Source organism: Podarcis liolepis (genome assembly GCF_965112155.1).
Source record: "Podarcis liolepis genome assembly, chromosome: 12".
Lineage (NCBI taxonomy): Eukaryota > Metazoa > Chordata > Lepidosauria > Squamata > Lacertidae > Podarcis > Podarcis liolepis.
Genome location: NC_139563.1, coordinates 24,244,770 through 24,271,984, shown reverse-complemented (window position 1 = coordinate 24,271,984; position 27,215 = coordinate 24,244,770). Strand labels below are relative to the sequence as shown.

The 27,215-nt window shown below is 41.5% G+C and overlaps 1 protein-coding gene across 24 annotated transcripts; it reads right to left on the bottom strand.

The window, feature by feature from the left end:
- Positions 1-527: 527 nt before the first annotated feature.
- Positions 528-27,193, bottom strand: NSUN6 (NOP2/Sun RNA methyltransferase 6). Of its 24 annotated transcripts, XM_083467547.1 has the most exons (15): positions 26,686-27,193; positions 26,107-26,198; positions 24,867-25,144; positions 21,960-22,069; positions 20,209-20,364; positions 19,304-19,383; positions 18,331-18,443; positions 17,475-17,628; positions 16,302-16,383; positions 11,685-11,804; positions 7,686-7,830; positions 6,916-7,064; positions 3,866-3,991; positions 1,735-1,782; positions 528-1,199 (listed from the first exon to the last, which is right to left on the bottom strand). In XM_083467547.1, the coding sequence occupies exons 4-15, from the start codon at positions 22,032-22,034 to the stop codon at positions 993-995; spliced, it is 1,455 nt and encodes a 484-aa protein (XP_083323673.1). In that variant the 5' UTR covers positions 22,035-22,069; positions 24,867-25,144; positions 26,107-26,198; positions 26,686-27,193; the 3' UTR covers positions 528-992. The 24 variants fall into 24 exon arrangements, 22 of the variants coding, with proteins under 22 accessions (XP_083323673.1, XP_083323656.1, XP_083323672.1 ...); XR_014517571.1 differs by having other exon boundaries at positions 1,735-2,002; positions 26,107-27,193; XM_083467530.1 differs by having other exon boundaries at positions 26,107-27,193.
- Between the last annotated feature and the right edge of the window lie 22 nt (positions 27,194-27,215).

Below are 27,215 nucleotides of genomic sequence, written 5' to 3'. Positions count from 1 at the left end.
CCATATATATTACATCATTCTAAACTGCTTGGTGGCATTTGTTCTAGTAAGTGGTATATAATTAAATAATAATAATAATTACTGCTGGAATTGAGTATCCACTTGTTGGTTCCTGAAATGCAGTGGAATACGCAAATCTATAAATCACAAACATATTACAATAGAAGCATTTCTAGGATGCAAAAGCTATTTAAAATAAAAATAAAAATGAGACAATATAAAAAGCAATGTGAATGATAAGATTCTGAGTTGCCACTCCTTCTAGGGCCAAAGATGATGGTGACGCTTGAAGGAATTTTTGGTCTGTTAGCTTAATAATATTTCTTTACATCAGTCTCAAAATAAAATATGGGACAGCTGATCTTGGAGTTCACAAATCTGCATTCGCCGGAAACAGAATGTTAGAATGCTGCTAGAAAGTCAAGATACAAGGAAAATAAGATTAGGCCTTGAAAGATATCTGCTTAGAAGGCATGGATTAATAATTTAAAGCACCAAGATGTACAATATCACTTAAAAGATTAATATTGTTTTGTAAGAAATGCCATTTAATAATATAAAATTGTTTTTCAAAAACAGCAATTTGAGAGTTCGGATAAGGTTTTACAACATGTGACAGTGTATTTAATTACTGATAAAATACTTTGAAAGCAGATTTTCTACTGTACATAATTGCAGCTTTTTTTCTAAAAAAATAAATAAATCTTTTAGACAAACTGAAAAACAAGCATGTTTCTAGAATCAGTGACCTACTGCTAATATAAAACCAAATGGAGCTTTACAAATTGAAGCTGCCCCTTCCCTCAGACTTGTTTCTCCAACCTGTGGATCTCTCCCAAAGGAAACAGCTGGCAGATTTTGCTGCTGCTATGGCAACGGTGTCGTCAGTCCGTTGGCTTGGCAACATTGCAGCAGCATGAAGGTACAGTTCAGAATGCTCCAAATGTTAATAGAAAGGGTGCTTTTTATGTTGACTTCTAAAGCCATGATTTTCACGGTACTTTTATAAATTTTGCAATAAAAAATCCTATGCAGTCCTTATTTGCCATGCTTATCAAATCTTCGTATCTGAATTCTTGCAGTGAATTAAAATCCATTCCCTGCAAAACTGCTTCAGATGGATCAAACCTCTGCAGCTTTTTCAACTGCTCAGGTGACAGCCCAGCTCCCATCATGCCTTCTCCTCCAATATGGGGCTCCTTTTAGAGAGGAAAATAAAACAAATGGGCTTAATTGCTCTGCAGTTCATTATTTATTTACCCGAAAATGAAAGCCAGTATTCACAAGGGTCAGTGCCTCTAAATCTACCACCGTAGGCACATCCTTGGAGTACTTTTACTGCAATCTAAACTGTCCTGGAGTTTGCCTTGCTACATTCCTCTGGAAGGAAATATATTTGTAGAAAGGCTCAGACTAAGGAAGCAGCAGAATAATTTGCTCATTATCAGTTAACACTGATGAAATTTACACTAACAAAACACCACTTTTTAAAAAATGAACATCATATGCAATCTAATTTATGCTTGAGTTGCCATGTTGTGTCAGCAGCAAATCAGTGATGGAAGGCTGAACATGGATGTGCAGGTGTTACAGTACTGAAAATATTGAGATAATCACACTATTTTGCTACCCAACAGGGGTGGGCTTTCCCAGGACCCGAGGGCAAGTAAATCCTGATACTACTGACAAGAACGTGTTGAGACTCAAGCTGCAATCGTATGCATATACGATTACGTGGGAATAAGTCTCACTGAATTCAGTGGGCCTCACTTCTGAATAGACCTGTATAGGACTGCACTGTAACAGTGGGTGGAGCTTCACTTAATAGTAATTGTTGCATATACTTGTACACCCCAAAAACCTTGCAGGGTGGCCAGGAAGGATGAAATATCCTTGAGAATGGTCAGCAGCAGGACCTCAGGGCTCTAGCATCAAGCTCCAACAGACCAAAGGCCTGTGATCTTTCCCTGCCACTGCCTATTGCTGGGAGGAGTCCAAGCCCCTGGGTAATAGAGAGAGCTCCCCCTTTAGCTTTGTATTCAAGGAAGGATGCTTCTTTGTAAAATACTTAAAAGGAATGAATGGGGGGGCAGCCTATGAAAGTCTTTTTCTGGCTCCAGCACATGGTGCCAATGAGATACACACAAATACAGCAGATTTTTGCATAATCAGGCAGATCATATATATAACAGATTTAGGGACCTCGTAAATGGAAACCCCGATTTATGTGTGCTTCTTTTACATGTCTCCTTCCTCAGAGAAATGTAGTAAGACACTTAATGCTGTTAAAGGTTTAACCAAAGAAAGCCTCATACCAAACAGTTCAGTTCATCAAGTGCTTCTTCTAGTCTTTACATCTAAGGATGGCATTGAATTACTTTAATATGTTATGCCCTGGAATTTCAAATGTAACAAACAACCATAACAGTGCATCAGCATTTTCTGTAGACATACAATAAGACAAGCATGATTACAAAAAATACACAAAACCCACTATCAAATTAGAGGCTGTCTCAGCCATTTAATCCTGCAAGATTAAAACCTAATCCCTTTAGCCACTGTTAGTGAAGGTCTGGGAGAAGCGAAGTGCAACTAATTAAACTCAAAGTCACACAATTATCTGATGCCTTCTGAATACACAACTTTTCAGAGTTTTGTGTCATATCTGATGCAGTGTTTTGGTAGGCATGTATTACAAACGTATTAGATACTAACATTTACATTAGTTAATGATTCCCAAACAGCTGCCAACTCATAAAGCACTGGCACAGCCTGCTGAACCCTGCACAGGGAAGGGCAACAGAGTCACAGAAGCTCATCCACACAGATGTTTCCCCAACCCTCTCTCCCTGCAGGATCAGCAGTGCCCAGACTCAGATAAGTCAATGCAGGCGTATTCTGTGTCCATCTGCTCCTCCTCCCTGTGCCCTTTGTAGGGGGAAAACAAATGCTCAGAGACAGAAAAATGTTGAGCAGGCCACATGGTGCTGCTGCGGGTTCTGGCCTTCCTGGCAACCTCTGCCAGCTCATAGGAGTCTGATTCTGTACCAGCAGGTGTAAAGAACTTGAGGTGCAGCTTGCATTATGATCAGGGAAGTTACCTCACTGGGAAAAGACCTCTTAACTGTTGGCGGGATCTTAGAAATCACTTTTAGTAAGAGTACTGGGACAGAAATGGGGACAGGCAATGACCATTCTTAAGATGGCATGGAAGGCTAGGTTTTGGGGAGAGGTCTCAAATGAAGTCTCTGCTTCCCTGTCTGATGAACTGGAAGCTTTGGAAAGGAATGGCTGGTTTTGTGTGCATGTCAGGGAGGATGGGGAAACCTAAAAGCATAAAATAATCATAGAACTGCACAGCTGGAAGGGACCATGAGGGTCATCTAGTCCAACCTCCTGCAATGCAGGAATCCTTTGCCCAATGTGATGCTCGAATCCACGACCCTGAATCTCGTGTTCTCTACCGATTGAGCTATCCTGAGTACAAGAATGCCAAAGCTTTGGGGCTCCCCCCACCCGCTGAGGATGCTGTGCATGTTCCGGGTGGTGTGTGTGTGTATTTGGGCGCATTGAGGTGTTTCAGAATATGGAATGCTTCGTTAATTTCTGTGTCATCCTTTTGCAGGGGCCATGCTAATCTTCTCTGTATCATTCCAATTTCAGTCTATGTGCTGCCGAAGTAGCCACAGCAGAGTGAGCATAGGAAGCTGAGCAGAGCTCAGAGTGGCAGCAAGTAGAAGACAGGGTTGTTGTTTTTAACTGTCAGCAAGCATGCAATGTCATATCCTAGTGAGAAAGATGCAATTTTAAAAAAAAAAAAAAAACAACAACAACAACAACAACAACAACAACAACATGTTCTTACCTGTGACTGAAGCTGAAGGCATGGGAAGGTCTCCAGTGCCCAGGCAACTTGCTCCTCATTTTCAGAAAGCGTAATTGTGCAGGTACTGTATACCAGGATGCCCCCTGGCTTCAGCAGCTGCACTGCCTAAGGAAACAATACTCTCATTTTTAGAATACCATCATTTCTCAAGCAAACGTACTTTTAGAATGCAGAATTACAGTCCATATTCATTTTGAAAGGACCAAGGACAACTTCTCATGATGTTGTTTCAAGCTGCCTTTGTGTCGTGAGCTTTGTGTGTGTACCAGTGTGTACTGTCCTCCACTGCACTGCCTCCCCTGTATCCTGCAGACAAATATTATAGGCAACTAGCCTAGAGTGGCAAGTTAACAAGCAAGGGTCAATCTATGTGGCCAGTACACATGGTTGATAAAAATCTAACAATTAAGATCTTACACCTTTGATGTTTTCAGTCCCACAAAGACACAATATCTTTTAGCAGATATTATCAGAAGGTAAACAAACACTTCCAAAGAAGCCTCTCCTTTAGGAAAAGTGGAATGCATATACAAAAGCTGGCCTTGTTTAAACAAACATTTGAAGGGTTCTAGGACACGACTGAAACTTCTCTTCTTTTTGGCTCAGCAGATTCCAATACACAAGGGAACACAGCTGAATAAATCATGATTGTTGATGTTCCCAACCTCCATCTGAGCACAGCAGTGATATTAAAGATGTCTTGGGACAAGGCAAATAGGGCACAAAGCCATCTTCCCACTAGATTCGCTAACTTTGTCAATTCAACAGAAATGAATCCTCCTTACTTCTGTCAATACAAGAGCTTAGCATCCAAGATGGATTTCGGTAGCCAGGGTTACACTTTCAGTGAATTTGAAATTTTATCAAGGGTGCCATTCTATTTGATGTTTGAGGGTGGGGGACTATTCTATGCACGTTTAAGTAATATCATGCCCAAGCCCTACAGATGGGGCAGACTAGCAAGCCAAACAGATAAGTAAACTACCCCTCAGTGATTCTCAAACATCTCTGACTATACTGAAGAAATTATGCACTACCCCTTTTATTTTAAAAGAGAAAGGGTTAGAAAAGACATATCTTATCAACTGAATCTTTACCAACAAAGGTGAATGCCTGTGCTAAATTTAACTAGATCTATTTATGTTCAAAAGATATTGTCTTCCAGCTTTAGAGTTGATTGGCCTTTCTGCATGGTTTGCCTCCACATCACCATAGGCTCTGCCACCAGGATAACAACAATGTGTTTTAGATAGGGAGCTTGATTTAGCCTTGTTACACATCTATTCCAATGTTGCTATTGGTTCGAGAACAATGGAGCTCAGCGCAACCCCAACCAGCTGAACTTTTGCATGTGCCATGAACTGGGTGTGCTCAAGAAAGGATGGCCGAGTGCCAACTTCTACAGTGTAAGCGTGTGCTCCCTTGCCTCCCTTGTACTAATAAGACAAGGCTGTGAGCTAATGGGTCAATTCCTTTTCCTTTTTTTTTTTTTTTTTTTTTTGCAGAGGGATCATAGCTCGCAAATACGCAGGCAACCCCAATAATTTATTGTAGAACCCTACAGAACTATGAATCACTCCCATTCCCCACCTCCAAGGAACTGGATTGAATTTAAAAGATACATTAAGAAGCTGCTATTTAAAACTACAAAATCCACAGAGTGGGTTTCAACACAAGATTTAAGTACTTGGAAGGGGCTGGGGCTGGCTAGTAAGCTGGAGTTCCTCCTTGATGAAGGGAAGCCAGGATTGCAGACTAAGACTATGCAACTGATGAAAGCTTTCCTTTTAATTCAGTATATAAGGACAAAGCAGAGGAAGCTTTTGAGGTGCTTCGAATGAGGAGTAGGGCTGTGCAACAAATCGCTGTATTGTTGAATACCTGTATTGAAATAACATCTTGGAAAGTGTCTCAACAAGGAAATATACCAATGAACAAAAGGTGGAGACTTGACAGCTTCCCAGGAGGTAGCTCAGATGAACACATACTTTACAGGCACCTTCTCTCTTGCTTTGTTTGCTCTCTCCCTCCTTCCTCCTAACCATAAAGCTTCACACTTAAAGCTCAGCTAATTATGCAGAGCCTCCTAACAATCCAGGAGAAACCCCCCATGGCTAGACAATCAAAGATCCAGCCCCAAAGTAAACAAAGAACTGGAAAACACTTCTTTCTTCCCTCACACTCACCCCCACTGGTGAAAAAAAGAGGAGGAGATTTTTATTTTATTTTCTGGTGGTGTTTGTGTTGGTGGTTCCCCCTAAATAGCTTTCCTCCATATTAAAAAAGGGAGAGATTGTGGGATGAGGGCTTTTGGTGGGGGGCCTTCTGTGGAGGAGGGGATGGAGGGAAGAAGATTTAGCTGGCTTCCTTATGGAAGGTTGGGTACTGCGTGAGAATGATGGGGAGGGTGTTTTTCAATAAGCAGTGCAAGCAACTGCAGGTCTACTCACAAGCAAGCCCTACTGAACTCAATTAAGCTTACTCACAGGAAAGTAGAAGTAAGTTTAGTTGAACTCAGTGGTGCTTATGCATGCATAGATTCCACTCAAACCTCTGAGTGGGGGAGCAGATACAACTTGACTAGTTAATCACTTGAACAACTCTTAAATTAGTTGAAAATATGTTAAATATATTATATGAAAGTTATTATATATATTATGTGGAAGTTTATTTAATATTTTTATTAAATCTACTTCCTTAGATTTTAAGTCCCTCCACCACCACAGGGAGCCTCCTCAAGGCTCTCGGCTGTTGTGAGGAAACACAGCGCACGCTCTGCCACTGCGGGGAGGCCCAGCAAGGCCCTCCACCGCTACAGATATATATTGTGATATATTGAGATATCATCATATTTAGCTAGTGTGATATATTGTGATGCTGAAACCAGATATCACCAGGCCTAATGAGGAGACAGTAATGCATGTAAGAATTCTCAATGAAGCATTGCTTAAACGCAAGAATGTGTTTGAAGTGATGACCCAAGGGTCAGGTTACTTATTCTTTGGTAGTTTTTATGGCAAAATACATACCACTCTGAAGAGCTTGCGCTGCAAGGGCTGGTAAGAAGTCACTTCCTTTAAAGACCAGGAATACACCATATTTGGCCTCTGCCCCATGCCACTACATGGAGCATCGAGAAGTATTCTGTCAAATGATTCTGGTAAAAATGGAGGTCCTTCTGCCAAGAGGAACATGATCAGTTAAAAAAACTATAGCCAATTTATGTTGCATACTTAACTTTGCTATTGTTTGGGGAAATGTCACAAAAGAATTTATTTAAATAGCATGAGCTTGACGTCAGCTTAACACAGCTAAATTGGTATAAACTGCAAATACAGTCATACTGGCCTTGGTTTCAAAGTCTTTATAACTGCTGATAAATCACCATTATATTTGGATATAGAAAGCAAAATGTCCTTTCCCTCCTACTTTCTGACTGAAAGATCTGAGTCACATTTTGTTGCTGCACATGACAGTTTCCTCAAATATGTATTGCTGATGTTGAGTGAAGACTGAATTTGTGTGCAAAGACCCACCAAAAACAAACCTGACCTGCCAACTGCTACCTCACTTGCACTTATGAAAGATGCCGCAAATTACCAGCCATTTATAAGTTATATAGGGTTTTGAGGTTTAAAGGATCTGGATAAAATGGCAAGTCGATATTAACCAACATCCAAATTACACTAAAGCAATAGTAGCCTAGTCACAACAGGGTCTTAAGGATTACCATAAAAATCCTGATCCTCCTCAGAAAACACAACTAGAACAAGAACACCCAAAAGAAAAATAATATTACCTTGCCTGTCCTCTCCTTTGCCAATGGCAAGTGCCTTAGTACCATCATAACAAAATGCTTTAATGCAATTTAACTTCAGTAACGCAGCATTTTGCTTTATCTTTTTCACTTTTTCTGCAGTCTTGTCCAGGGCAATTACTTCTCCCTGAAAAACATGTTGGAAATCAAAAGGGTAGGAATTTATTACTTATTTGTTTCATAAACCTATATACCACTCAATTGTAAAAAAGAAAAAAAATGGAAAAATGGAAATGAAAAACCCTCAAAGGAGTTTACAAAAAGTTAAAACAGTAACACTGAGGAAAAACTTCACGACTATACTTTAAAATATACAAAACTTAAAATACTATAAAACAGATTAAATCACCTCAACGTTCTAAGCATCCGAGTGGGCTTGTCTAAAGAAGAATGTTTTTAGCATGCACTGAAAAGAGTACAGTGGTACCTTGGGTTACATATGCTTCAGGTTACATACGCTTCAGGTTACAGACTCTGCTAACCCAGAAATAGTGCTTCAGGTTAAGAACTTTGCTTCAGGTTGAGAACAGAAATCGTGCTCCGGTGGCGTGGCAGCAGGAGGCCCCATTAACTAAAGTGGTGCTTCAGGTTAAGAACAGTTTCAGGTTAAGAACGGACCTCTGGAATGAATTAAGTACTTAACCTGAGGTACCACTGTACAGTGAAAGTGCCTGCTTGATATCAACAGGCAGGGAGTTCCAAAGGGTTCTTACAAAAGCGCAATGGGTATTATATGGCACCTGTAGTAATAACAATTCCACCCACTGAAACAGTCAGCTGTTGCCCTCCCAACTCCTATCAGCCCCCACTGCCATGGGAGATCGTGTAATCCAGCAACATCTAGAGGGCCACAGGTTTCTAATTCTTTCTTTAATCACTGCTCTGCTTGACCAAGCAGTTACCATTCAATCTGCACATTACACATAAAGCCTTCTTTGTACGGGAATGGCATATTCCAGGAGAACATTGCATAATGTAGTCAGCTCCAGCCCCTTCCAATTGCTTAAATCTTGAGGTTGTTGCTTTTGTTTTATTTTTTTTATAACAGCCTCCTAAGGTATCTTTTAAATAGTACAAACTGCTAACTAAAATGTTTATGGGACATGCTGACTTAGCAAACATGTGTCCATTAAAACTAAATCAAATTGATGGAAACAAACAACACCACACATAAACACTTTCCAGTACGAAAATGGTTGTTTCTTTAAAACTTCCAGGCTGTACCTCATGAATAACTTGTACATGCCAGCAATTTCTCCATAATGAAAAACTGAACAGTTCAGTAAGCAAAATATGATTATGTCAAGGAGGCTGTCACATATCACAAATTGCATGGCTCTTCTGTACACAACACATGGCTAGCCGTAACAAAGTTTCCCTGCTAAAGAATGCACAGGTCACAACTGGAAGCACATCAGGCTACAGCCCACTCAAAGTTCCCAACCTACTTGACATTTTCTATACAATCCCTTTTCAGTTGAAATATGATTCATCTAAATGCATACTACCTTATTCCAAATTTCTCAAAGGAGTAATTTTTGTTTCATACATACTAAAACTTACTCAAACAGTTTCTTGCAAGATAAAATGTCTCGTAAATTTTCTATATACTTAGTACTCTTTGCCCTATGTTTCCTCCAGCCAAAATATAAGCATTTTAGTAAACTACTAGAGCTAAATGGCATGCAAAAATACAGTGGTACCTCGGGTTACATACGCTTCAGGTTACAAATGCTTCAGGTTACAGACTCCGCTAACCTAGAAATAGTACCTCAGGTTAAGAATTTTGCTTCAGGGTGAGAACAAAAATTGTGCTCCAGTGGCGTGGCAGAAGCAGGAGGCCCCATTAGCTAAAGTGGTGCTTCAGATTAAGAATAGACCTCTGGAACGAATTAAGTACTTAACCTGAGGTACCACTGTACACTAATTTAACATGCAGCCATGCAAAATTCTGCAAAAATGCAATATGGACTTCCATATTTCCTGCTCAGATTCTTAATTTATTGACTACCAAAAAGCTGAACACTTCAGTGAGCGTGATACAACTATGTCAAGAAGGCTTCTTTGGGACCCCATAAGAAGCCAAAAGTCAGATGGTAAAAAGGCAGAAAGCAAGCTTTTTGACTGCTGCACTAGGGGACAGCTCCTCTCCTTGAACCCTGTTTCCTTGCACCTCAAGCTAGCACATCTATTTTATTTCATGGTTTGATGAGCAGGCCCATAGTGAGTGTGCCAGGATGTAGCAATCTTAGAGGATGTGTAACCCCACCCATAACAGGCCATGTCGATGTTACAATATGAGAACATCGCAGCTGCAAACAAAATCTACCCTGGACTTGCGGGGAAGCCAGCCGGGGAGGTCACCGGTAAACAAGCTCAGGGAACAGGGAGAGGGGCTAATCTCTCCTGTTAAGGCTTGTTTTCCAACAGTCCCACCCATCCGGTTCAGGGAACCACCCACTGACAGCAGCTTAGTTTTGTCTGGATTAAGCTGCAATTTGATGGCTGTCAGCCAATGCACTACAAAGGCGAGACATCACTCTAGTACAGGCATGTCCAACCAGCTGATTGTGATCTACAGGCCGATTGCTGGGTTTCCTTGGTTGATCCTGGTCGTTTGTGGGATCCTGATGGCCCCTCCCCCCGCCAAAGAAAAAACCTCAGCAACATTGGCTCATCCTCACCCCCAAAACCTCAACAACTCTGGTCAATCCTTCCCCAAAAAATCTCAACAACTTTGATGAAGCCTCTGGTCAATCCAATGGGTTCCAGCTAAAAAAAGTTTATTAAAAAATCTTCCAGTTTCTTTAATAGTGGGAGTAGATCACAGTCTCTTGGAAGTTGGACGTGCCTGGTCTAGTACATCCACTGCCACAACTGCAGATGTAAAATGGAAATGGAGCTGTGGACCATTGGGATACCTTCCCTATGTCTGGGCAAAAGACTCTCTGACATATCGGGGCATTTCACTTTGATTGGGCGCACAAAAAGAGCTGCTCTTCATCTGCTGACTGATAAAGTAAGATGCTGCCTCTAGGGATGTGTGTAATTTCCAGATAGAGGTGATGACTTTTGTCAATAAGGCTAGATAGGTCAATTCTGCTCAGAGAAACAATATAGTCTTCTGAGAAGTTCCTCGGTCCTCTCAGCTGCCCTGAGAGTGTATGGCTAAAGAGCAGCGTATACATTTCTTTAAAATGAAACAAAAAAATCCTGAATACCAATGAGAAAGTGTGAAAAGGGGTGGCCCAACTGTCAGAGGCAAAGAGAGATGACTGGAGATGGGGGTAATTGAAAAAGAATGAAGGAAAGAGGTTTTGTGCTCCCCAAGTTAGGAAAGACGGGTGCCTCTAAGAGATCTAAAGTCCCTTCCTTCTCTTTACAGCAGAAATTGTCCCTTTAGATTAGCTCCTGCCAATTTCCAAAAGGCACAAGCTGCTAAACTACTCCATGCAATTTAATAACTCAAAAGTCACAGAATATAGCAGATCCTAAAGCACTCATGATTAACTCATTATTTGATCTTATTGAAAATGGTGGGCCATAATGTCATGTTGACAGTTTGGTTACTCAGTACTTTCATTTGAATCACTTTGTTTTTACATCATGAAAAGTACTGAAGTTTAAATGAATTTTAAAAACCAAGCTTCTGCACTAAAAATAGCCCAAATTAATTTGTATTGTATTATTTCTCGCAAGACTTTTCTACTTTTTTTAAAAAATCTATCACATGTCCACCAAAATGAAATCTATTTGTTCGAAATATGTTGTGATAGGTAAGCCAGAAAGATTTATCTTTGGTTCAGCAATTCTGCTATGCTGCAAAAATCAGCCAGTAAATCAGCAGTGTGTTCAAATATTAATGGTGTGCTACTTTGAGTTATCTGTGGATCTCAGCAAACGAGTGAAACAAGCCATGCTAATGAAGCACAGGTCAAACTTTCCTCACTGAGACAGAAAATGCTCAGTGACTTCACTTACCTCATCACACATTAATGTTGCGAGATGGGTTGTTTTCCCCCCGGGAGCAGCACACATGTCCAAAATTCTCTGTCCTGGCTGAGGATTTAAAACATAACTCACAACTGAAGAGGGCAAATTCTAGTAATGGAAGAGAAAAAAACTAGGTTTGCTTCAATGATGACCAACACAGGAATATCTTACTTAAAACTAATTCTATTGTTTGTTTCTTCCACTAAACAGCAAAATTGTGCATGTGTGTGTTCTAATTCTGTAAGCAGTGTTCAAAACATTCACAGCATGATTGATTGTAGCAACTATAAACATGAGAAAGGAATACCTATTTTGACAGAAAATGGTATTTCTTAGAAGCCAATACATTATAATCAACCAAACTGATTGAGGCAGCAATGCTAAACACTTACTAGGTGGGTCATTCCACGCTAAATCACCTGATTTTAATACTCAACCGTGCTCTTACACCTCAGATTTTGTTCAAAATCTTTTATGTGTACATACTTACAAGATAACCTCAAATTAATTTTTAAAGATTTTATGGTCCAAAATTGGGCGCAGGAGAAAAATTTCGATTTTCGCATGATTTAGGCTAATGCAATTTCCGCGTCAGTTTAGGAAAAAAAACCTCTTGTACCGCTTATTTTTCAACCAAGTGGGCTTATTTTGGTATCAAAATCAAGCTAACTTTGATCTCTTTCAAAATAAGGTATAAAAATGGTATTAAGTGCCACAGAAAAGGGACACTGACCAAAGTGAATGTTAGTCATTTTCTACCTTGGTAGGTTTGATAAGCCATAGCACATAAACCACAACTAACACATACATCATACTTTTTTTGTGGAATGGGCTAACCATGAACTTGCTATGTTTTAAAAATAATAAGGGTGTATTTGTGGTTATAACATATTTTAAAATTAAGTTTTATTAATTATTTAATAAAAACAAAATATGGCTTGGAACCCTTGTTCATTTTATTGTGTAAACCACTTCTGCAAAGCTATTTTGTTTCCCATGCATTTCTCTGCCATGGGAGCATATTCACCCAGTGCTTTTCAAGCTGCACTGGCTCCCAGTGGAGTACAGGATCAGATTTAAGGTGCTGCTTTTGACCTTTAAAACCCTTCACGGCCTAGGACCCTTGTACCTACGGGACCGCCTCTCCCGGTATGCCCCACGGAGAGCCTCAAGGTCCATAAATAGCAACACCCTAGTGGTGCCAGGCCCTAAGGAAGTTAGATTGGCTTCAACCAGAGCCAGGGCCTTTTCAACTCTGGCTCCGGTCTGGTGGAACGCTCTGCCTCATGAGACCAGGGCCCTGCAGGATCTGATTTCTTTCCGCAGGGCCTGTAAGACAGAGTTGTTCCGCCTGGCCTTTGGCTTGGAGCCAATTTGATTCCCTCCCTCCCTCTCTTTCTTTATTCTTTTCCTTCTCCTCCTGCGATGAGGCTACATTTTAATATTTTAATGTTTCAATATTTTAATGTTGTATTTTTAATTTTGTTTTTAAGTTGTAATCATTTAACTTGTTTTTATTATTGCTTGTAAGCCGCTCTGAGCCCGGCCTTGGCTGGGGAGGGCGGGGTATAAATAAAAATTATTATTATTATTATTATTATTATTATTATTATTATTATTATTTAAATTAATTTGAGGTTATCTCATAGTTATCTACACATGAAAATTTTTTGAACAAAATCTGAGACGTGAGAGCACATGGCACCAGGTGATTTGGCGTGGAATGACCCAGGGAGACTTGTGGAACGTATTTAAAAATCTTCAATTCCAAAACAAAGTGTTTTGGTTCTTGTGTTTGGGGAAAATTCTAGCAAACTTGTAAACTTGCACCGTGTTAAGATTTATTTAAAAGTACAGTGGTGCCTCGGGTTACATACGCTTCAGGTTACATACGCTTCAGGTTACAGACTCTGCTAATCCAGAAATATTACCTCAGGTTAAGAACTTTGCTTCAGGATGAGAACAGAAATCGTGCAGTGGCGGCGCAGCAGCAGCAGGAGGCCCCAATAGCTAAAGTGGTGCTTCAGGTTAAGAACAGTTTCAGGTTAAGAACAGGCCTCCAGAACTAATTAAGTTCTTAACCCGAGGTACCACTGTATGTATTATGTCTCACTACTTCATTGTATCTCCTAAATTTCAAAAACAGAACTTAAAAGATTTCTGCTTAATGGGATACACTTCTGCTCACCCTACTGAACATGTGCAAAGGGCAAGGTTTATTTAGAGCCCTTGTACAGGAGAGAGACTCATGTATGAAGCTACCAACCAATGACAGTGCTCAGTGCCTATGAATGCCTGGATCTAGAATCCATAGGAGCAGCACAGTGCACAGCTGAACTGCAGTGTAAGACTCTACACTTCCAGCAGCCCAGTCCCCCATGTATGTGACAAGATGCTTGAAGGTTTCACTTCCCATGGCATAGAAGTTAGGACACACAAGATGGAGCTTCAACCCCAGTACAGGCTGCAGCAAAGTAGCCTATAGCACAAAACTTACGCTACCTGCTTGGAACAGCATTTCCTCTGGGGCAAGGGCATAGTAAGTCACCAAATCACCAAATGTATAAGATAATATAACTTGTCTAATTTTACATTAATTGTGCGTTTACATTTGTGTCCCAAATTGTCCTACAGATTCGGACCATGTACTTTTTAAATGCACTTCACTATATTGCAGATCGCTTTTTCCCCACACACAACCTACTTGTGTCATCCCTTCAAAAACATCAAGACAATACGCGTTTACCTGGGAGTAAGCCCAAGCAAGTTATACTTCCAAGTAGAAATGCACAGGATTGCACAGCCAATAGATTATATATTACATATTTAAAGACTGACTGTTATATATACACAGCTAGATCACATATATAAACACAAATAAGTACATTAATTCTCCATTAAAACATATATACAGAAGAAACTGCTGGTGCCTATGGGCAAAAACACATATTACCTAATAACATACATGGTGAAAACATCAATCAATAATATTGGCTTAATGGTACACAACATTAACAACACAGTGTTCATCAATATATTTTTTCCACACTCTCAGTAATCAGGCAGTATCTGTTTCTCAGCTACATGAGCTTACATGTATATGCTGAAGTGTTCTTGCATTATAAATCAATTGGTGAAGCATGGAAAATAGGATACACAGGGGGCCAGTACAAGATGATGACACTTTCAGCTAAATTATGTGTATTGTGTATGATTTGACCAGGAGGTATAAAACTCTGTCTGAGATGGTCATCTGTGATCACTTATTCATATACATTCAACTTCTCACCGAATGCTACAAGTGATGAGCATACATGTGCCCCTTAAATCTTCTAGTTAAAAACTAGTGCAAAGCTGCAGCAGAACAAGCTAACATGCTTTTGCTTCCAATATGGGAGAAAAGTCAACAAATGTTTTGGAGACGGAGTGAAACACTGGTTTGTGTTCTATAGTTGAAATAATACTGGAAACGTGGATGGTGGAAATCCAGAGCCACAAAGTGCAATGGTAGATAAAACAGAAGGTAATTTCTTGTTTCATGACAGGCTAAATTTGTCTTCAAAGCAAAATGCAAATTCAACTTGGCGGCACCTACACACACACACACACACACACAGGCCTTTCTTGGGAAACGTAACAAAATCAAACCAAGGTTTCTTATTGCAGAGCTTTCCTTATTGGAAACAATATATAAATAAAGACCTCTGCTTTGGATGCATTGACCACTTTAGATCAACAAGATGAAACAACACAGATCTGCAGAGTTGTGTGTCAGCTCAGGGACTGGATTCAAGGCTTATGTTGAAATGAAATCCCCTCCAAACTTTGTCACTATGTTCACAAGCTGTGAAATGGGAGGTGGGGGACGACTTACCAGAGGCATCAATCATGCTCCACATTGCGGACGGGCACCATTTTTCTTCAATGCAAATTCAAATTCTTCCCTAGCAGATGCAAAAGTGAGGCTAAAACAGAAAGGGTGGGAGCAGGAACCAATGCTTCTGGACACCCCCCCCCCCACTTTGGTATTTGCTGAGAGGGAAGCATGGAAGAAAACTGCACCTAGCAGGAGCTGGGACTGTCAACACAATGCTATTAGGACCCATTGGCCGTCAGCACAATCACCACCACCAGGATCATATGAGCATGCGCTAGTGGCATAAAATGTGAGGGAAGTAAGATTTTTGTAAATCTTTTGTTCTTTCTAAGCCATTTCAAAGCCAAAGCACTTCTCAAAAGAAGTTTTGAATCACCTCTTGTTCAGACCCACTGAAGTCCACTATCGCCCTATTACATCTAAATTGAACTACAGATGAAGCTGTCCATATCATTTATTGATATCTTGCCAAAGGCAATCAAAAAACAGAATTAGGTAACATTTCACTTCACAGCACAGTGAAAACAGTCCATGCCTAGCTTGTCAGATATAAAATACTTACAGAGCATAAACACATAGGGAAAATCGCTATTTTAATTTAATTTCCCCCAAAATAGCTTATTTGCTTACATGTGAAGTCCAACTGTGTTCAATGGGGCTTAGAATGCAACAGAAAGGGTTGTGACCTCAGAATTCAGAAAACTATAGTTATTTTTAATATGACTTACCTGTAAAAACAGATAACTCGATAACATTTTGTCAAATGAAGGACTAAGGTAAATTGGTTCTGTCATTTTTATTCCCATCCCTCTGAAAGGCACAATGCACACCGGTAAGGGGAAAAAAATCCTGATCTGAATTTCTAAAACTGTATTATACTAATAATCTTTTAATAAAAGATCCGACACTTCAATATAATATTGGCCAGTAATTAAACAGATTCTGATCTGACTTTCATAAACACAAGAAAGAAGGGAAAATTGAAAATTTGCAAGATATACAGTGGAACCTTGGGTTGCAAACGTGATCCGTGCGGGAGGCACATTTGCAAACCCCAGCGCCACGTCTGTGCATGCGCAAAGCACAATTTAGCGCTTCTGCGTGAGCGCTGAAACCCGGAAGTAACCCGTTCTGGTACTTCCGGGTTTGGCACAGTGCACAACCAGAAAACACGTAACCTGAAGCATCTGTAACCCGAGGTACCACTGTACTATAAACTCAGCATAAATTTCTAACTTTCTCTCTCTGTAATCTTGGTTTAATGTTTAGTTGCCTCTCTTGTATGTGGACTAGTTGTCATCTGATTTCAAAGCTAATGTGGTGGTTCAGTTCTTAGGATAAAAATGTAAAGGTGGTCTCAAATTATTGCAGTTATACAACCTGACTTACAAAGACACAAATTTGGAAGATGGCACCACTCAGCGGCTTCATGTGGATGTTAAATAGAATTGTAGAGTTGGAAGGGGCCACAAAGGTCACTAGTCCAACCCCCTGCAATGCAGGACGCTTTCTGCCCAAGCTGGGGCTCGAATCCATGACTCTGAGATTAAGTGTCTCATGCTCTACCAACTGAGCAGTAGCTGTGTCCTATGTTAGAAACTGACCACTACTAGGACTTGTTTCTTCTTGATTCCCAATGTATTTCTTATCAATAAAAAAATCAGTGGCATGAGCGAATTTTTATTCTGAAAGTGTGGCCCAGAGAAAAATACTTTGAGAACCACTGCCCTAGAAGGTGGTGCCTGGGAGATGATACTCAACCCCATGCAGTTTCCAGTGTGGAGTGCACAGGCCTCAATCTTTTTACCCATTCTATGGTACTTTATAATATGATCATGGGGCATCCAGAAAGTATAACACATACATATTATTCTCAAACTTTATTACAATTTCTGACTTACTTCAGTGGGCCAGTAGAATTAAAGATTTCATTTCGGCTCAGTTCAGAAATCCCATTTCCGATGAAAACTTTGCTTCCGAGAAATTCTTTGGCCCCTCTTTTACACTTCCCTTCAATATCAGAGTATACTGAAACAGTATCTCCAGCTTTCATGACTAAGGAAAGAAAGGGAGAACATTTCAAATAATATTTTATTTGGCACAAGAACTCACTAGGGACTTCAAGCAGGCCACATACTTGAGCCCCGACTATTTACAAGAATCTGTTCAGGTCAAGAGTAGCTCTGGAACAACTTCAGTAATGGCTATTCCGCATGCATACTTGGCAATTTCTTCTGTAACTTTTTAAAGCATCTAATCTACAAGGAAGAATAGTTAATACTCAAGTTACTAAAGCTTAGGGACAACAGAGTCTGAGGCAGGGAATGAAATAGATGCAGTGGTAAATGTCTGGTTTCCTGATTTTGTCCTTTCTTACCAAAACCATAGGACAGGATAATCAAGTTTGTTAGGAAATGCATTTCTTAACAACTTCTTTAAATACTGATTACATAACTTATAAACTTCCTCAACTGGAACATGACTCTCTTATAGTGCAAATCTGCCAATTTAGTAGTAGCATCTACTCTTTTACAGAATCCTTTTTACAGAATTTCAAAACAAAGGATGGTAGGGAAATAAGACAATGGCTGCAACTTGCATTCAATCTTACATTCACAAACTACAGTTCTAAACAATCTAGTATTGGATATTTGAAGAGATATTAACACTTAAAAAGGGTAGCTGCTATCAACTACAAAGTATTATTTTCCATCAGTCTTCAAGATAAGGAAGCGTGGAGGGGGGGGTGTTACATACATTTTGAAGCAGATATGATTCCTGGAGCATAGACGTGTGCTCCTCGAAGCACCGCATTCCCACACTGTGCACCAACAATAACTTCATTTGTCAACTTTTGTACATCCTTTCTGCTGGGGGCAGGGGAAGGAGAGAGTTAAGAAAAACCAATCAGCACAATTATAATTCACATCTGCTGTTCTCAGCTGCCTTTCTAATACTACTACTGTCCACCTTTTTGGCGAGCTGCAGTATCTGCTGCAGGGACGCGGGTGGCGCTGTGGGTTAAACCACAGAGCCTAGGATTTGCCGATCAGAAGGTCGGCAGCCACATGAGCTGTACGCCGGCTCCCTAGGCCAATAAAGCAAGATGAGCGCTGCAACCCCAGAGTCAGTCACGACTGGACCTAATGGTCAGGGGTACCTTTACCTTAGTACCTGCTGCAGCCGTAGAGTTAGTTGGCTAAGCTGGATTGCATTGCAAGGAAGGCTGAAATCCTAACTCCATTTTTCAAGAAGACACACCAATGAATTTGATGTGATTTACCTCCGAGCAGACATGGGGCTCATCGAGACTTCCTTTTGCGGCACAGGTCCATGCTACAAAGCTCCATGTCCAAGCACTATAACAAAAAAACCCCAAAAACCCAACCCACTGGATCAGAGCAAACGGCAATACATGGAGAACCCAAATCACTGCTTGTTCTGATTCAGTGTTATGGAGTGGGTTTTCCTGGGGAAAGCGGCAGTGCTTGGATGTAGAAGTTTTAAAGCATGGACCTGTGCCTAGAGAAGGAGGGGCAAAAGGTAAATGTGGATGAGCCCATGATTAGGCTTCTGCTGCAAAACATTATCAATTTTACAATGACCAATATGCCAGTTCTAAATATTTGCTCTAGCACATATGTTTCCATGCTCCAAATCAGTCTATGAGCCGTCAGAAGATGAAATACAGATAAACTCCATTAAAATTAAAATTCTAAAATACACAGACCTGGGCCCAATAACAGGAATAAGTAAGATGTCAGGAAGTTTTGGATGCCGAAGAACCGGAACAGGAAGACTTGTGTACTGCTACATATGGAAGAAGAAAAAAGTGTATTTCTTAGTTTTGGTTAATGAAAAGGACCTGAGTGTTTTATAGCCATTTTATTCATTGACATTATTTATTTGTCATTATTTACTTACTAGGTTTCTTACCATCCTTCATCATGTTGTTTCAGGGCAAGTTAAACAATTTAAAACAGTTTTTAAAAAAATACACTAATATTTCCATTAGACAGAAATGTTTAAGGTCACAATACATTATGGACTCTCTAATATAGCCATAGTGCTAATGAATCAAGATAGTTACAGCAGTGATGGACTTTATTTCAGAATTAAAAAATACAGAGTTATCGTTTTTAGTTACTCTTCCTTATACAGGTATGACCAACCCATCCATTTCTATTATTATTAGTGACTACAGAAAAAGCGTGCTGCCTTGCATCTTCGTTCATGGGTGCACTTAGAAACTGGCACAGATCCAAATCAAACACAGAGAAAAAGAAAAACCCGCAGACTGAACGTGAAGGAAATCATGTTTGCATTTCCCCCCCCCCCTTAATTTGCTGCTTCCCTGCATGAAAAACTCCCTGCTCATTAAAAGCTGGCATGGCAAGAAAAGCTTTAGCATGGGCTCCATACTAATGTAACCCTGCTCTTGCCATGCATAAGCTGCCTCTAAATTCCAAACAATCAAGCTACTTATTTGCAGGAGGACAGGGGGCACTTGGATCTTCCTAGGCAGGAAAAAATATTACAGCATTTCATAATGTCCTGCTACACAGAATCTAAGTTGCACCACTTTTAGTGAATTAACTGATGGCAAGACAAGTAGTAAGAAGACACTACACAGACCTTGTGGATCTCTTCAGAAAGCAGACCTCTTACATCGTCCACAGATGCCAGGTGGGTGTTCACTCGAACAGTTGTGAAAGCTGGTGGATGGGATAAATTATTTAACAGAGATTCATATTTCCGTTCGGCTTCCACTGCACCCAAAGCAGTTAGGAGCTTACAAAAGAGAAGAAAATACATTAGATCAGCAAAAATAGTGGCTTATACTATAATCCCAGGAGTACAGAATTGTTGATTCAAACTCAAGGCACAAGCCAGTTAAGCCACGGTATATCAGGATTGGATAGAATCACACTAAACTATGCTTTAGATAGGTGTGAGTAAGTCTAGCCTCTTCCCAGGTGTATACACTCTGCCCCCCTTTACCCTCTCAAAGTGGTAGAAGTTCAGAAATTTCCACTTTTAACTATGGTTACTGTGGTTAACATTAAATACAGTTGGTTTAACTAAGCAAGCTTCAGAAACCATGGTTTGAAGTTTGCTTGTTTAGAACCAACCAGAATTAGGGTTAATCACAATTTGTTGGTATGTATGGATGACATGACAATCTGTGGTTAACCAAAAGCAGAAGCCTCCAAACTCCTCCCCTCCGTCATGTTGGAAGAGGAAAGGGTATGCAAGCCTAGGAGGACACTTGACTTGTTCACGTACTGCGTAACAAAAATTAAGCATGATACCTCTTACAGGCTGCATTAGGGTAAAATGGCAATCTAAACATGTGTACTAAGATAAAAGTAAATCCATGTAGGATTTGCTATAAATTAAAGTACACATTCTTAACCAACTGATGAGCAACAGCCTAAATGGGGAAGAATTTAATGGAAATAAGCAAGCATGATTATCTTCTGTTTTGTTCAAAAAATCTATTTTGTTAAGATTGTTACCCACCACAATCTTCTGTGGATGGGATGAATGATTTAAAAAAGCATTTATTGTGAATATATTTTTTTGCCAAAAAGATTAACCAAACTTCCCTTTGTGCTGGACTGGGAGGGCAGATTCAGCAGAAGTATACCTCCACTGAGCTCTGCCAGTCTCTGCCCGCAGAGTGGCATGGAGCTCTCTCTCTTCTGTCAACCAAATGTGAAGGAAAATGTAAGTGCCACCAACAGAATCTCTGCTGGTGGACAGTCCTCAAAGGGGAATTCCAGGGAGGGCCTGAGCTGACCTAGGATCCACTGGATCCCAAACCAGCCCAACTGTCATCACGGTAATCCACGTGCTGCCTCCACCCACATTGCATTCTAGCTGGCGTGTGCAACAGGGCTCCATCAGTGGCTCCGTTAAGCTCCGTCAAACAGTGGTGGGGGTCAGAAATCCACCCCAAATCTTTTAACTCGGACATACCGAAATAAGAGAGAAAGTGTGCCTCATTAAATTTTAAAAAATAAATACAGTGGTACCTCGGGTTACATATGCTTCAGGTTACAGACTCTGCTAACCCAGAAATAGTGCTTCAGGTTAAGAACTTTGCTTCAGGATGAGAACAGAAATCGTGCTCCGGCGGCGCGGTGGCAGCAGGAGGCCCCATTAGCTAAAGTGGTCTTCAGGTTAAGAACAGTTTCAGGTTAAGTACGGACCTCCGGAACGAATTAAGTACTTAACCTGAGGTACCACTGTAAATGACAGGTCTCATCTGAGCAGCTACCTTAGCTGGAACTAAAAGTATTCCTGACAGCAGCAATCACACACACACACTTGTGTACCTCTTCCAAACATCTCCTTCCTTGGACTCGCTTTACGGTATTTACCTCATCGTTTTTAAACGTAGCCCTCAGGTACTCTTCAACCTTTGCCCTCAATGAGATTTTGGGGAAAACAGACATAGTCTTTACTGTCTCCTATTCTTTTTGGAACACATCTGGAGAAAGAAAATCATTTTCACATGAACAATTCAAAACCAAACAAATTCAGATTAAAAAGCTTCATTTATAATCTTTTTCTCCTACATTGTCATAGAATATGAAAAAAAATTAAGGCAAGACATAAGTAGACATCGTCAATTCACCAACTTTAACATTCAGCCAAACAGTGCCATTCCCAAAGTGAATGATGGTTTATAGCAGTAATAAGCTGCATTTTGTCTGCTATATGTTGCATCTGGTTGTATCATAAATTATGTAATGTAATGATTATTGAAGCAATAATTTAATATTCTATGAGAATGAGTGGCACTAAATAAGCTAAACGGTCGTGTACAACAGTTAGTATGAAGGAAGCATGAGGAACAAGGCCAAGATTCCAAGCCCATTTTTAAAAATGGCCTGCCAATAATCTTATCACTGCATCCATCTTTTTTCCTCTTGGATTGGCATGGAAATACTCGGGGGGCCAGACTCGTCCAGGAGTGAGCAGTTACTAATCGCGAACTTTTTCGGCTGTGTCCACATTTCCATTTACTGTAGCGCACTCGCTGGATTTAAATTGCTGGATTTTTCACCTGTGTTCACATGACATTACCCAAAACGCCTAGACACCCTGCACTTTACTGGAAAATGCCGCTGCTCTATTTGCTTCACGCAAATTTGAGCCCCTAATTCGCCTCTAGTCGGTGCAAAACAGGCGTGGCGACATTATAATCCGATTTGAAACGGGGAGGGGGGGCTTTGGAGTGCATGTTAAATTCGGTCCCGTGTCTACTTCGCCTCACACCTCTTTCCACCCGTTTTAAAAGGGGTGTGCGTGTGTCCTCGAGGGAGGCCATTTGCAAAGGGCTCCCTTTTCCCCTCAGGAGCCGAAAAGCAGAGCCCGCCTACGTCGCGGCTGCCTCGGATGGGGCGCCACCTGCTGCCGGGCGCCGAGAGCGACCCTGGCGGGGATTGAACACGGGGCCGTGGCTTCCCCTCTTCTCCCCGGGCTGGGGCTGAGGCACCGGGGTCCGCCACCCCGGGGGCCCTCATTGCTGTCGTCCTCCCGCGCCCCTTTGCCTACCCCAGCGCCCGAGCAATGCCGCGCCCAGTCCCTGCCTTCGGCCTCCCTCCTGCCCTCATCCGGGGAGGCGATAGGAAATGCCGCCCCGTCCTAGCCCAGCCCCGCCTCCCTCCCTCCTTCTACTTGGGGAGGGCCCCCCTCCCCAGAGCACGAAACTGCAGTTCTTTCGGGTTCCTCGGGAGTAAGCTCCGTTCAGGGTAATGAAGCTTTCGCTCCAGAACGTGGGCGCCCACGGGGGAGGATGTGGTTACCAGGCGGGGAGGGGAACGAGGGAGGCAGTAGCCAAAGACTCGTAACTATTGCGGGGTTGGGAGTCCCCCCCCCCCCGCAAAAATAATAAAACCAAAAGAGGGGTGCTTTTCATTTCAACTCCCCACCCCAGCTCACAATCTGCGGGTGTACGAATCGCATCGAAGACCGGCCAACAAGCCGCCCCTCGAGGCACAAAATAGCAGCGGATTAGAATTCATGTCCGGTTTGAAATGCTCATGTGAAGATCTCTAGAAGGGAGGCCAGTGGTTATTTTGCTGCCAGGGGCATGCACTCTGCATATGCTCAGAGCCCTATTGAATTCAGAAATGTGCTGCAACACGTGGTGCGCCCCACCCCCACCCCTGCTTATCATTTCCTTCCAGGATGGTACTTGAGCCTTTGTCACAGGAGGGCTGTGTGCCCCTTGCCAGTGACCTATCCAGGAAACTGCATTGTAAGGTGGGATGGAAAGCCTGCTGGTGGCTCCGGAGAGGTTGCAGTCGACTTATATCATCAACAACCATTTTTGTCAAGGGTCAAAGCTTAGAAGAGTTATAGTCAACATCTGGAGGGCTACAGATTTCGCAGGAAATGTGGATCTGTGCCATTTTTGTGGGGGTTTTTTGATAGTGTGTTTTCCAGCTCCACTCACTGTTTTCCAGCTCCACTCACTCCACCTGGGCTGAGCATGTATTATCAACATAGTTGCAGCATATTTCTGCCTTCTCTCCAGACCTAATGAATATACATGGATTCAAAATATTTTACAGCAAACAGCAAAACATTCAAAAACAAAATAACCAAGAAGCTCATAATAGCTACAAAAGGTAAAGGGACCCCTGACCATTACGTCCAGTCGTGACCAATTCTGAGGTTGCGGCGCTCATCTCACTTTATTTTTCTGTATATGGCATTTATTAACACGACAAAGGCCATTGACACGGTAAATCGCAATGCCCTGTGGACTGCCCTCTTGAAAATCAGCTGCCCAGCTAAATTGTGAACATCCTTCAGCTCCTCCATGATAAAATGACAGCAACAATCGCAAATAACGATGGCTCTCAAAGTGATTCATTCCGTGGGATCAGGCGTTAAACAGGGTTGTGTTATTGCCCCAACTCTTATTTTCATCACCATGATCCTACACTTTGTTGAAAGGAAACCCTCCACTGGAGTAGAAATCAAATCTATCCGATGGAAAGCTCTTTAATCTGAGTAGGCTGAAAGCAAAGAGTAAAGCTACCATAACTTCTAACATAAGAGATTCAATATGCTGAGGACAATGTGTGTGCACACTGAGAGGATGACCTCCAAGCTATCCTAAATATCTTCGCAGAAGCTTACAAAAGGTTTGGCCTATCGCTCAACATCCAAAAAACCAAAGTACTGCACCAACAAGCACAAAAAACCCCTCTGCAGCGCCACAAATCCAACTCAATTGTGTAATGTTGGAAAGAGTCAATCACTTCTCCTACCTGGGCAGTTATCTTTCCACAAGGGCCGAATGAAGCCAAAATCCAGCCTCGCCTGAGCTCTGCAAGTGCAGCTTTCTGCAGTGTGTTTCAGGACCAGCACATTCACAGGGAAAGCAAAATGCTTGTTTACAAAGCCACTGTGCTACACCTTACTGTATGCTTGTGAAACATGAACCACGTATAAATGCCATCTCCAACGCCTCAAAAGATTCCATCAACAGTGTCTTCGAAAAATGTTACATATCGCTTCGGAAGACAGTTGAACTAATGCCAGTGTACTGGAAGAAGCAAAGAACACCAGGGTCAAAGCAATGATTCTGCAACATCAACTTTGTGGGACTGGTCATGTTTGGATGCCTGATTATCGTTTTCCAAAGCAACTACTCTATTCTGAACTTAAAAATTGAAAGCGTAATGCTGGTGGTCAACAAAAGTGGTTTAAAGACTCTCTCAAGGCAAATCTTTAAAAATGTTTTATAAACACCGACAATTGGGAATCACTGGCCTGCGAGCGCTCCAATTGGAGAACAGCCTTTACCAAATGTGTCATGAGCTTTGAAGATGCTCAAACTCAGGATGAAAGAGAGAAACATATTAAGAGGAAGGCATGTTTGGCAAACCGTCACCGTGATCAACTCCCAAGAAAGCTATGTCCCCACTGTGGAAGTACATGTGGATCCAGAATTGGCCTCCACAATCACTTACGGGGTGAGTGTTAAGACCGTGTTCATGGAAGACAATCTAACGCAGCTACGAGTGATCGCCAGAGAAGATGAATCCCAGGGTAATGGCCCTATGCCACAATCCCATGCACATTTACTTGGGAGTAAAACCCACTGAACACAGTGGGATTTACTTGCAAATAAACATGCATAAACTTGTGCTGTCAACAATATTGATAATCTATATAGTTATTACACTTGTTGATGCCTCTGCAATAATCCTGATTCTATTAATACTTGGTGAAGAGAGAAATAATCACATTTCCCTCCTACTATAAGCTTTCTGGGGTCATTCTTAAATGGTTGGCAAGGAAAAATAGGTTAAAAAGATACTTCCTGAATGCTAAGATCCAAGTTTGAGGCCAAGTGCTCTTTGATGAGATTTAAAATCACAAAGCATGCAGCAAAGTAAAGCGTTGAAATAAACCCATTTAAAATATGCCCTTGCGAGTTCCTTCCAACGTTTCCCTTTTCCCTCAGCATAGAAAAATCTACACATTTAGGAATGGTTTACTTACAAACTCTCCAAAGGTCAGGTTCATGTGATTTCCATACATCAGTCAGAAAACATAGGCAGTACAACTTGCCTCAGTTACAGTGGTGAATTTTCCTAAATTATTGGTACAGGAACACAACAATGGTTTGTAAGAGCCATGCAGCTAAGATGTAGCAACTACCTTAGCCTCTTCACACACTAAGTTTCTCTGGTAGACAGAAGGCAAACAAAGGCATTGATTACCCCCCACCCAAGGTGAGAGGGAGTGACCTAGCTAAACTTGGCAGGGCAGCTTACTGTATGGCATTAACCCCTTCATGTATTAATTAAACTTAACCATGTTATATGAGGCTGGTTATCCCATAATTCTCTAATTGCAGATTGATTATTGTCTACATGTGTAATTAGGAGCAAATTACACTATAAAAGCTCAAATGTCTTCCTCCGCAGGATGCCAATTATTAGGACCTAGCACTCTATTAAACCTTATTACTACTGTGGCTTCAGGAGCTTCTACATGGCTACCTACACCTTTTCTACATAATCAAATATGCTGACTTCAAAGTGCTGAGTTGGGCGTGGCGTGGGCAGGGGAGTTTACTTGCACAACTGAGCCCTCGTGGAGACTCAGTAGATTACAGTCCGAACTTTAAAAAATAATAATGAAAATAGCCTTTGACCGCCACTATTCTCCATGCGAGTATCTTCGCATTTCTATGGAGATACTCCTCTAACAATCTGCAACGGAAGTCAGAAGTGAAAATCGACTTTAAGCCACTGATATTCGTATCAGTCCATATATAAAAATCTAACTCCGTGTGGAAAAAACCGGCTGTCCCTGTCAGGAACCTTCTGAAAGAGGAAAACTATTCATCACGGGCGTGGGAAAACAACGCCTCCCTCACGTCCGGGGCGGAGGATGACATCACTCTCGCGGCCCCGCCCTGCCCCTTCCTCGTCCAAAGGGAAGCGGCGCAAGACCGCAACGATACTAGTCACTTCCGGCGCCTGGTTGAACCAATGCCAACAGAAAAGGCTCGGCTCTCGCGCCCCTCATATGGCGCCGCTCGAAAGAAAAGAGGAAATGAGGTTTCGCACGTAATGTCCGGGCGGGCGTATCAGCTTTCACCG